This window comes from Mytilus galloprovincialis, chromosome 6 (genome assembly GCF_965363235.1).
Source record: "Mytilus galloprovincialis chromosome 6, xbMytGall1.hap1.1, whole genome shotgun sequence".
Taxonomy (NCBI): Eukaryota; Metazoa; Mollusca; class Bivalvia; order Mytilida; family Mytilidae; genus Mytilus; species Mytilus galloprovincialis.
This window is the reverse complement of record NC_134843.1, coordinates 45,996-59,222: the sequence shown is the minus strand read 5'-3', so window position 1 is coordinate 59,222 and position 13,227 is coordinate 45,996. Positions and strand designations below refer to the sequence as shown.

The window sequence follows — 13,227 nt, the reverse complement described above, 5'->3', positions numbered from 1 at the left end:
GCGGCAAAATTTATCACCAGAGATTACAAGTCAAGAGAGGATGGATAAGTCTCCAAAATGCTTGCCAAACTGGAACTTCAACAAGATCTCCAGACAAGGAGTTGAAGCCAAAGTTAGTATTTATGTAAAAAGTAGTTGAAGGGCTGATTTACGCTATTGAACCAGACGAATTCCTCAAAAAAGCATGTCCAAAGAGAACCATAACTGCAGAGAAATTCAAAGAATACCACGCAACAATTATTGTGGAAAACAATGGAAAAGCAAGTAAAGAATAACTCTTACTGTGAGTTTATTGACATTCCACTAAATAAAACACCGTACATTATGTAAACGCATCCTTTGTAAGACAGTGATCACACCGAATCAGCTATGACCACACTGTTGTGCACGCATCAAACGTAGAGAGCTTCAAATCTGTTCTCCCGCCCCGCCAATAAATCGGCGGCGCTCTCTCAAACCGTTGTATTAAAGCAAGCATCTATATCAACAATTTATTCACATGTCATACAGATACAGTTTGTTACAGACTCTACAGGTGTAACTCTGTAAACAAAGATGGATTTCCGGTACTTCGATCTGTCTTATAACCAGTAGAAAGTGGACCAACACGGACATATTGTATTTTCTTATAAAAAAGGCAGTTGTTTGTAAAACGAAAAGACTATCAAGTATTCCTTGATTAATTATATATCTTTAATGTTTTAAAAATGTTTTAATTTTACTTCACATAATCAATAAAGTTATAAAAATAGATTTATGAGTATCTTAACTACATTAGTTGGTACACTTCGATCTTTTTGGTAATAAGAAGGACCGGAGGTATGTAAACTTGTTCCCGGTTGATTACTACACAAAGTCACATGATAATACAAGCAGATTCCAGTTTGTATGTAAAATAGTAAATACGAAACCAAGCGCGGTAGGCGGAGAAATGTAATGGGGAAGAAAATATACGAAACCAAGCGCGGAAGGCAGAGAAATGTAATGGAAGTTCAGGTCAGCAGTATTGGAACAAGACGCTGAAAGCGTCATTTTCCAAAAACTAAAAAAGACTTTATTCTGGTATCATTTAAATGTTTAAAACCAAAATTGTTCATAAAATGTGTTCAGGTAAATTCTTGCATGTTGCTTAAAATATAAAATCGATTTTTGTGCAAAAAAGACCTTTATATTTTACACTACAGGTCAAATTCTTCTCAAATTGATATTGAAGTACATGTAGATTACATACACGACATTAATTATGAATAAAAGCAAAATGGAGATAAACAGTAGATAAAAATCAAAATCAAATTTTTATCTTGATAAAACACACGTAAAAGTTTATGTCAAGTTCAAATACATGTAAACGTCCAAATAATTAACTTTTAAATTTTAACTTTATGAAAGAAATAGAGACCTAGATGATAAAATCTTTAAGATCTGATTTCAATTTTGTATTTAATACAACGACATATTTATTTGCCAAATATTGATATATAGAGAAACCTGTATTTAATGAAAATATCTTATCAAAGTAAAGTCCTCGAGGTAAACATGGCCAATTAATTCTAATATTAAAAACTGTAATGAAACTGAACACTATATATATCACTTAACAATAATGTTCAAATGAAATTGTATGGTCAAGAATGCTAGGGGCTTCATGCTATCTTATACCCTGACCAGTCATTATGTCATGGTCATGAACACATGGTAGATTTATATTTTTCGTTAAATTATCATTAAAAGAAACAGACCCCTATTTTTTTTATCTAACAGAGATTTTCAGACTCCCCTCAAACATTTAATAAACAAGAGATATTTACCAAATATAATTTGCCTTCTCGATCAACTTCTTTAATTTTACACTATTTGAAGGAGAAATAAATTTATTTCTATATTAAACAAAATTAGTAAAAAATAAAAAAGAAGTGGTTTGATTTAATACCAATGAGCCAACTATCCACAAGAGACCAAATGACAAAGAAATATCCACTATAGGTCACTGGATGACCTTCAACAATGAACAGTCTGATAACTGACAGCTGATCATTAATGACTGTTAAGAAATAAAACAGAGAGGGGGCATGGCACCAAGAACTTCTATAAAACAGGGCAGGGTGTAAAGAAACAAAGGAAGGGCCCAACACTCACCAGAAATCTCCTGCAGCAAACTTATATAAACTAGAGACTCTTAAGAGCCTGTGTCGCTCACCTTGGTCTATGTGCATATTAAACAAAGGACACAGATGGATTCATGACAAAATTGTGTTTTGGTGATGGTGATGTGTTTGTTGATCTTAATTTACTGAATATTCTTGCTTCTAACAATTATTTAAATTTATAATGAACTTGGCCCATTAGTTACAGAGGAAAATATTTTGTTAAAATTTACAAAAATTTACAAAATTTACCAAATTATTAAAAATTGACTATAAAGGGCAATAACTCCTTAAGGGGTCAACTGGCCTTTTGGGTCATGTTGACTTTTTTGTGGATCTTACTTTGCTGAACATTATTGCTGTTTACAGCTTATCTCTATCTATAATAATATTCAAGATAATAACCAACAAGAGGCTGTCACAATGACAGCAAACCGGATTTATTAACATTTATTTGTGTCCTGGCAATATCACAAGAACCATTACTGATGAATGGTGTAAGTGAAAATCGTCAATATCAAATTTGACCTCCATTTTGTCATCAGTATCAACATATTAAAATTTGAAAAGCTTAGATTGAATGGTTCATGAGTAAATGCAACAACGTGAATGGAAACGTCATTTTACGATCTTTCAAGAACCATAACTCCTGAACGGTAAATGTCAAAATCGTCATTATTGAACTTGACCTCTATTTTGTCATCAGTAACAACATATTAAAATTTCAAAAGCTTTGGTTGAATGGTTCATGAGAAAATGCACGGACACGACGAGAAACACCATTTTTCAATCTTTCAAGAACCATAACTCCTGAACGGTACAAGTCAAAATCGTCATTATTGAACTTGACCTCCATTTTGTCATCAGTAACAGCATATTAAAATTTCGGAAGCTTTGGTAGAACAGTTCATGCATAAATGCACGGACACGACTGGAAACTCCATTTTTCAATCTTTCAAGAACCATAACTCCTGAACGGTAAAAGTCAAAATCGTCATTATTGAACTTGACCTCCATTCTGTCATCAGTAACAACATATTAAAATTTGGGAAGCTTTGGTAGGACAGTTCATGCGTAAATGCACGGACACGACTGGAAACTCCATTTTTCAATCTTTCAAGAACCATAACTCCTGAACGGTAAAAGTCAAAATCGCCATTATTGAACTTGACCTTCGTATAGTTGTCAGTAATAACATATTAAATTTTAAAAGCTTTGGTTGAAAGGTTCATGAGTTAATGCACAGACAACATTTGATTGCTGCCCGCACCCCGCCCGACAGCCCGACCGCCCGCCCGCCGTACATCCCCAAATCAATAACCAACATTTTTGTCACAAAAATCCGGTTAAAAACTGCAAAATTTCCTTAAAAGTTTCCAATTCAGGGGCAGCAACCCAACAACCAGTTGTCGGATTAATCTGAAAATTTCACGGCAGATAGATATTGACTTGCAAAACAATTTAACCCCATGTCTGAATTGCTCTTAATGCTTTGGTTTCAGAGTTATAAGCCAAAATCTACATTTTACCCCTATGTTCTATTTTTAGCCATGGCAGCCATCTTGGTTGGTTGGCAGGGTCACCGCACCCATTTTTTAAACTAGATACCTCAATGATGATTATGGTCAAGTATGGTTAAATTTGGACCATTAGTTTTAGAGAAGATTTTTGTAAAAGATTAGAAATAAACACCTGCGCCATAAGCGCATGATACGCCCGACATCTTGTGTGGAAGTTTTATGCAATAATCATAAATAGTTTCTGAGAAAGTTTTAAGAAATAACCATATATTGTTTTTGAGACACGGCGGGACATGTGAAACCCCCAACCCTGTTTTTTCTTTTTAACAAAAAACTAAATGTCACTAAAATAAAATTTTGAATCAAAACCAAAAAGTATACAGATCTTTAGATTAATATAACAAAGACATGTGTAAAGTTTTAAGCAATAATCATAAATCGTTTTTGAGATATGACACGACATGTAAAAAAACCTTCCCCCTTTTTTACAAAATACTCAATAACTCAACAAGAGTGCACACACTGAAATGTCTCGCCTTCTTTACTAATCATTGATATTATGTTGATAGTCCTAAGTATAAAGCTTTATTACAACTGTCACATAAACGTTACATTAACCAAGATAACTAAACAAAGACCAGTGAACCATGAAAATGAGGTCAAGGTCAGATGAACCATGCCAGGCTGACATGTACAGCTAACAATGCTTCCATAAAACATATATAGTTGACCTAATATTTATAGTTTAAGAAAAATAGACCAAAACACAAAAACTTAACTATAGCCACTGAACCATGAAAATGAGGTCAAGGTCAGATGACACCTGCCAGTTGGACATGTACACCTTACAGTCCTTCCATACACCGAATATACTAGCCCTATTGCTTATAGTATCTGAGATATGGACTTGACCACCAAAACTTAACCTTGTTCACTGATCCATGAAATGAGGTCGAGGTCAAGTGAAAACTGTCTGACGGGCATGAGGACCTTGCAAGGTACGCACATACCAAATATAGTTATCCTATTACTTATAATAAGAGAGAATTCAACATTACAAAAAATCTGAACTTTTATTTCAAGTGGTCACTGAACCATGAAAATGAGGTCAAGGACATTGGACATGTGACTGACGGAAACTTCGTAACATGAGGCATCTATATACAAAGTATGAAGCATCCAGGTCTTCCACCTTCTAAAATATAAAGCTTTTAAGAAGTGAGCTAACACCACCGCCGCCGCTGCCGCCGGATCACTATCCCTATGTCGAGCTTTCTGCAACAAAAGTTGCAGGCTCGACAAAAATGAAATTTTGAATCATCACCAAAAAGTATACAGATATTAAGATTAATATAACTAAGAAGGGTTTAAAGTTTTAAGCCGTAATCAAGATTCGTTTTTGAGATACTGTGCGACATGTGAAAAAAACACACCCCTGTTTTAGTAACAAAGTGCTGTAACTCAAAAAGTTTTAATCTTATTTTCACCAAAAATTATACAGATCATTTGATCATCATAAAAAACAACTATTCTAAGTTTCATGAAATTTGGATAAGTCGTTCTCAAGTTACGGTGCGACATGTTTACGCCGGACAGACGGACAGACGGAGGGATGGATAGGCGGACACCGGACATTTGTATACCATAATACGTCCCGTCAAAATTTTGACAGGTATATAAAAATAAAGAAAAATTGGTAAGAAATGACTATAAAGTGCAATAACTCCTTAATGGGGTCAACTGACCATTTTAGTCATATCAACTTATTTGTAGATCTTACTTTGCTGAACATTATTGCTGTTTGCAGTTTATCTCTATCTATAACAATATTCAAGATAATAGCCAAACTAGAGGATCTCAAGAGCCTGTGTCGCTCACCTTGGTCTTTGTGCATATTAAACAATGGACACAGATAAATTCATGACAAAATTGAGTTTTGGAGATGGTGATGTGTTTGTAGATCTTACTTTACTGAACATTCTTGTTGCTACAATTATCTCTATCTATAATGAACTTGGCCCAGTCATTACAGTCGAAAATATTTTCTAAAAATTTACAAAAATTTACAAAAATTTACAAAAATTTATGAAAATTGTTAAAAATTGACTATAAAGGGTAATAACTCCTAAAGGGGTCAATTGACAATTTTGGGCATGTTGACTTACTTGTAGATCTTTTTTAACTGAACATTATTGCTGCATACAGTTTGTCTCTACATGTATCTATAATAATATTCAAGATAATAACCAAAAACTGCAAAATTTTATTTAAAATTACTATTTTAGGGGCAGAAACCTAACAAGGGGTTGTCTGATTTGTCTGAAAATTTCAGGGCAGATAGATCTTCATCTAATAAACAATTTAATTTCTATCAGATTTGCTCTAAATGCTTTGGTTTTAGAGATATAAGCCAAAATCTACATTTCACTCCTATGTACTATTTTTAGCCATGGTGGCCATCTTGGTTGATAGGCCAGGTCATTAGACACATTTTTAAACTAAATACCCCAATGATGATTGTGGCCAAGTTTGGTGAAATTTAGCCAAGTAGTTACAGAGGAGAAGATTTTTTTAAAAGTATACTAAAATTTTTAAAAAATGGTTAAAAATTGGATTAAAGGACAATAACTCCTTAGGAGGTCAACTGACAATTTTGGTCATGTTGACTTATTTGTAGATCTTATTTTACTGAACGTTATTGCTGTTTATAGTTGATCTCTATCTATAATAATATTGAAGATAATAACCAAAAACTGCAAACCTTTCCTTAAAATTACTAATTTGGTGGCAGCAACCCAACAACAGGTTGTCTAATTTGTCTGAAAATTTCAGGCCAGATAGATCTTGACCTAATAAACAATTCTACATCATGTTAGATTGCTCTAAATGCTTTGGTTTCCGAGTTATAAGCCAAAATCTACATTTTACCACTATGTTCTATTGTTAGACATGGCCGCCATCTTGGTTGATTGGCCGGGTCACGACACACATTTTTAAAACTAGATACCCCAAATTGGCCCAATGATGATTTTATCTGAAAATTTCAGGACAGATAGATCTTGACCTCATAGACAATTTCACCCCTGTCAGATTTGCTCTAAATGCTTTGGTTTCAGAGTTATAAACCAAAATCTACATTTTACCCCTATGTTCTATTTTTAGCCATGGCGACCATCTTGGTTGGTTGGCAGGATCACGCCACACATTTTTTTAAACTAGATACCCCAATAATGATTGGTTAAATTTGGCCCAGTAGTTTCAGAGAAGATTTTTGTAAAAGTTAACAACGACGGTGGACGACAACGACGACGACAGACGCCGGACACAAATTGATGAGAAAAGCTCACTTGGCCAGGTGAGCTAAAAACGGTATAGTTTCCTTAAAATTGCCAATTCAGGGGCAGCAACCCAACAACTGGTTGTCAGATTCGTCTGAAAATTTCAGGGCAGATAGATCTTTACCTGATAAACAATTTTATCCGTGTCAGGTTTGCTCTAAATGCTTTGGTTTCAGAGTTATAAGCCAAAAGCTACATTTTACCCTTATGTTCTAATTTTAGCCTTGGTGGCCATCTTGGTTGGTTGGCCTGGTCCTGCCACACATTTTTTCAACTAAATACCCCAATGATGATTGTGGCCAAGTTTGGTTTAATTTGGCCCAGTAGTTTCAGAGAAGATTTTTGTAAAAGCTAATGACGGGACGACGACGACGACTAAGACGACAGACGCAAAGTAATGAGAAAAACTCACTTGGCCCTTCAGGCCAGGAGAGCTAAAAAGAAGATGTGGTATGATTGCCAATGAGACAACTATCCACAAGATCAAATGACACAGAAATTAACAACTTTAGGTCACTGCACAGCCATAAATATGTAATAAGCAAATCCTATACCGCATTGTCAGCCCTAAAAGGCCCCAAAATGATAAATGTTAAACAGATCAAATGATAAAAATTAATGGTCTAATTTATGTACAAAAAATTAACAAAAAACAAATATGTAACACATCAACTAATAACTACAGTCACTGAAATACAGGCTCCTGACTAATGGGGCAGACACATACATACAGAAGTGGTTGGGTTAAATATGTTAGCAGGATTCCTACTCCTACCATGGGACAGTGGTGTTATACATGTTACTTACATATTCTCGTTCTTTCAATAGATGTTCCAGTTCATTTAATTCTTTTGCTATTCTGGCGTTTCCTGCAAATAAAATGTAAAGTTCTTTTGAATTCTAAACTTGCAATTTATATCTTTCTGCTTTCGATGACAATCCAACAGATATTGAATGAGTTAAATTTCAATATTAACACATTCTGTAAATTCAAAAATTATTGCAAGGATTTTATGAATGCGATAGCTGAAACATAGATCTGTATGCAGATTTTTTTGAAATGTGTAAAGGAATAAATATGTTCTATTCAGACTACATGTGTTGTCTATATACTGGGGATTTATTTATTTTCGTGGGTACCAATTTTCCTGGATTTCAGAAAATTTGCATTTTCGTGGATATGTTACTTCGGGGTTTTGCCAAAAGTATGCATACGGCCTGTATGCATACGGCCTGATAAAAAATTTGTACTTTGTTGAACATTTATATTCGTGGTACCAACGAAAACCACGAAAATGGTATACAACAAATAATAATGAATCCACAGTAAATATATGTATTTGGCTTAAATTCATAAAAGTATGATTTTGTATAAAATCATGTTTTATCTTTAGAAAGAAAAATTTATGTTTGTATTTTGTAATATTTTTATTTAATTTTACCTATGCTGTGGCAAGTACTCGAAATGTCACAGCTTGATTAAAGACCTATTAATTGTAATAAGCATATGTCACTAGGATTAGGCTTTGTTAATTAAACCCTATTTTTGCTAATGAGAATAATATTAACATGTCAAGACAAATTGAGTTATTTTGTGTTTTAGTATAAATAGCATTTGTAGAAGTTTGGAAAAGTAGTCACCTTTCGGAAACCTAACCTTGCACTGCTAATGTCTATTATACTGGACCTGTAGGACTGTCGATCAGTCTACCAGTTGACTTTGTAGTGTTTAAACAAAAATGTATTTTTGACTCAACTTTTATTTTTGAGAATTTTTAAGATAGCAGTCAGTGTTTCGGAAGCATAACCTCACACTACTCATGTCATTTTACTGGACCTATAAGATTGTCTACCAGTCTACCAGTTGACTGTGTAGTGTTGAGACAAAATTTATCTCTGACTCATAAATTTAACTTTAGAAATACTTTTGAGAAACATTATTCTAATATAGTTTTGTGATATGTCTCTGTTTCTAGCAGTAATTTTTTATATCATTGGACTCCACTGAGAAAGAAAATTATCAGTCAGGAAGATCAAATGAAAATTTTGTAAAATAGCAACAGTGAATAATAACTAGCATGTAAATGTATTATGTTCTTCTCACATATGAAAATGTTTTGATGGTATGATACTAAACCCCTAATGGGAACGATTGTGCCTGATATTCATATGATGAAGACATAATCTTTCAATCAGTTTCATTGAAGTCTGGAGCTGGCATGTCAGCTGACTGCTAGAGTAGTCTTATGTTATTTATTAATGTATTATTGCCATTTTGTTTATTTTCTTTGGTTACATCTTCTGACATCAGACTCAGACTTCTCTTGAACTGAATTTTAATGCGCGCATTGTTATGCATTTACTATTCTGCATTGGCTAGAGTCATAGGGGGAGGGTTGAGATCTCATAACCCTGCCCCATTTTTGCGCCCGTCCCAAGTCAGGAGTCTTGTGTACAATTTGGAGTTTAGTATGGCGTTCATTATCACTGAACTAGTATATATATTTGTTAAAGGGCCAGCTGAAGGACGCCTCCGTGTCAGGGAATTTCTCGCTGCATTGAAGACCTGTTGGTGACCTTCTGCTGTGGTCTGCTCTATGGTAGGGTTGTTGTCTCTTTGACACATTCCCCATTTCCATTCTCAATTTTATTTTACACTATAGTGAAATTTTTTAATGCTTATGTTCAGTGGCGGATCCAGAAATTTTCATAAGTGGGGGCCCACTGACTGACCTAAGAGGGGGCCCGCTCCAGTCACGCTTCAATGATTCCCTATATAAGCAACCAAATTTTTTCCCAAAAAGGGGGGGCCCGGGCCCCCTGGGCCCCCCCTCTAAATCCGCCTATGATGTTCACTATCACATGTTTCACTTTCAGTTCCAATCTCATCCACAGGAGCTTATTTAGTGGATCAGAAGAGGTTTTACTGTCATGGCGATCGCTGACCTTTTTTCATAGGATAGCCGATCACCATTGACAGTAAAACCTTGTCTGATCCACTAAACAAGCCTCTGTGTCTCATCTCATGATGATTTCAGTGCCAGGGTGTTCGAAAAAACGATGAGTAAATAATCAGTAATTTAACACCATCGCTTAAAATACAGTAAATTAGTGAAATACAAGAGACTGTGCAAAAATGGTAGAATTTGGTAACAGTCTATCCATTACCTTATTTCAATATTTGTAACTTGGATGCAGTCAACAAACATATGGCGGGACTTTTATAAGCCCTGAAACACTGACGGTTATGCCTTGTTTTCAATTTCGGAATGATGTCGATCAATGAATGGTTAACGGCGGCAGATTAGACAAACAAACTATTTCCCTTTTTATTAACACTTGTTACAGCTAATTTCCTAATGTTTGTAGAGTAAAACTTTCGTAGGCTTGATTGCTCTGTTATAAACGTTAATTCAAGCAGAGACATATAATACAATATGTATTAATGTATTATATGTCTCTGATTCAAGCTTTATAATTAACATTAGCATCCTCGAACTGTATATAATTAGCATAATTAAACTGTGACCTGTCACGATATATATTTAATTTTGATTGCCATTTGGGCATTATCTTCTCTGATCTTTACACCCTTTATAAGGTAACCATACTTTCGTGTGTCGAACAGTTCCACCACCAAAGAAATGAACGAAATATAAATTACACAACAACATTATATACACTATTTACTTTAGGAATTTCAAAGTTATCCCAATTACAATTGTCAGAGTATACAAACAAAGCAAGCAAGTTAACCAAAGTCTTAATTTACATGCATTAGGAAATTAGCTGTAAATATTACTGTCGTTTAGAAACGCAACATACAATACTGTTTATGCACGATATTAAATGTATTGAAATACATTAGTATTAGTTTTTTCATAGAGTTTGCTCCCTGAGAGCTGGGACTAGTATAATACTATCACATTCAGCGGATCAGTTTAAAGATTAATTTAAAAGTGTACATGTAAAGCAATGACACATTAGATCCTCTTTTGTTAAAAATTTGCTTTTGGAAATCACAGGCACTTGTCTCAAAAAAAAAATCCTTTATACCTTATATTAGGCATATATGGGAATGGGGGGGGGGGGGGTTGAGACAAGTGCCTGTGTTGGAACTATAAAAAGTGTCTCAGATCCGGACATCCTGGCATTTAAATTTTTCAAGGGGTGATGCAGATAGGATTCCTCTAGATTTTTCATCTATTTGAAGGTGATAACTGATTATTTATATTGTTGATTATTTTTTAACCATAGGATATAGTATGATAAAAATCAAAATGGAGATATTATATAGTGTCTTTAACAATATTAAGTGGGTAAAATTACTAGATTCAACTGGCGTCAATATATATCAATTAAATTAATTGCATTGAAGTGTATGGAAAATCTAGAGGATTCTTATCCGCATCACCTCTCAGCATTGTTTATATAACACATATGCTAATCATTGATTGGTCAGTTACATGTTGTGATGTCACTGCAGATCTGAGATATTTTCAGGCTCTCTCAATGCTTAGTTTGCTATGTATCTCTTTTTATTATTTTTAGTAAGCCCTAAGCTTTAAAATGTGAGATACATAGAGCGTAAAACAATGAGGATGTGTGGTATAGGGGTAAACAAAGTGGGTATGAGGGATAATATAGGGTAAAAATTAGGATCTGGAAAAGAGGGGAAAATCACAGGCACTTGTCTCAGAAAAAAAAATCCTTTATACCTTAAATAACGGTATATAGGGGAAATAAATTATGAGACGAGTGCCTGTGGGGAAAATGTGAAGAAAAAATTACAGCAACATAAGACGTGCTATGTTTGTCAGTGTGGCCTACCAAAGGTCAAGGACTATAGTATGAATAACTACAAGGATCACCGTACAGCCTTGAAAGATGAGCAAACCCTAACAACGCTAACATTATGCTCTGTAAAAAGCCTCAGATACATTAATGTGAAAAGATGCAACAGAGAAAACAAAAATCCAAAGTCAAGACATACAATAACACCGGCTAAAAAAAAAACATTATAACCATGGTAACAGACAACATCCACTGGTCGTACGGTCAGTTTGGACAACCAAATACGCTAACCGTTTGAAGTATTGAAAAAAAATAATGGTACGCTAATTTTATTTGTCAATTACGATTTGTTATTCAAATTATCAGGATGCAAATTAGAAACTGTACTACGCCGAATGTATTTAGGGCAGCATAAGCGTCACGTACACTAAAAAATCGTTCCGGAAATCCAGAATATTTTAAGAAAGTTATTAAAATTTAACAAAAAAAAAATAATGACAGAGTGATTTTAAATGATAACTAACAGAAAAACTATGTCCATTTATAAGTAAAATACGGATAAACAGGATTTTTTTCCAAAACAATTTACTTCTGGATACTATTCTTATGCTTATAAACAAGCTTCTCTCCAAGATTGGTAGAAATGCATGATAGTTTAAGGAAGTTATTGTAATTTCAAAATTTTTAACCACAGAGTGAATATTTGTGAACACCGTCGCAGAAGACGACGTCAGAATGTAGGATTGTCTCGCTTTTGCGACAAAAGTCGCAGGTTCGAAAAAAAAATAACTCAGATTAAGATAAGAGTTACACCTCAATATTTACAACCGGCTAATTTATAAAATTGGCCCTTAGACAACTTTAGAGTAAATAATAATGTTGCCGGAATTTCGAAAACTTTAATTGAGGGGAAAATTTTTTAAATCTGACAAGTAAATGTTTATTTTTAATCAGATTTTTTCCTTTTATACTTTTAAAAACTATTTTTCTTGGCTAACGGCTATTGATGGTCATTACTAAAGTCATTTAAAAACATTAATGTCTCTGAAAAGTAAAGTGGCATTACGTTATCTGAAATTACAATAATATTACTTTTAATTTTATAACACACCTTAATACAGATTTACAATCCGCTAATATTGCATTTTTGTTGTTGACATAAACGGTTGTTAAAGAAGTGAAAGAAAAAGCACGCGTCTTTGGTCCCAGCATACATTATCTATACATGGGAAATTAAAAATATATGTCAGTCTCAGGAATATTTAAATTGCAATAATTTTATATAGGCAGTTACTCTCAAAATTCAGACAAGTGATCATTCCCTAGGCATTGAATTAGGAAGGTACAGAAACACCAAGAGCACAAAGATTATGTAAAAAATGTGGAGTCTTAGATGACGAATTTCATTTCTTTTTGTATTGTGACATTAAC

The 13,227-nt window shown here is 34.0% G+C and overlaps 1 protein-coding gene across 3 annotated transcripts in view; it reads right to left on the bottom strand.

Annotated features, from left to right (window-relative positions):
- Positions 1–13,227, bottom strand: part of LOC143078644 (MAM and LDL-receptor class A domain-containing protein 1-like) — a 141,888-nt gene that overhangs the window by 125,854 nt on the left and 2,807 nt on the right. For all 3 annotated transcript variants that reach the window (XM_076253491.1, XM_076253492.1, XM_076253493.1), the window contains exon 2: positions 7,810–7,871. In XM_076253491.1, coding sequence (XP_076109606.1) covers positions 7,810–7,871 — 62 coding nt within the window. The remainder of the gene's footprint in view (positions 1–7,809; positions 7,872–13,227) is intronic.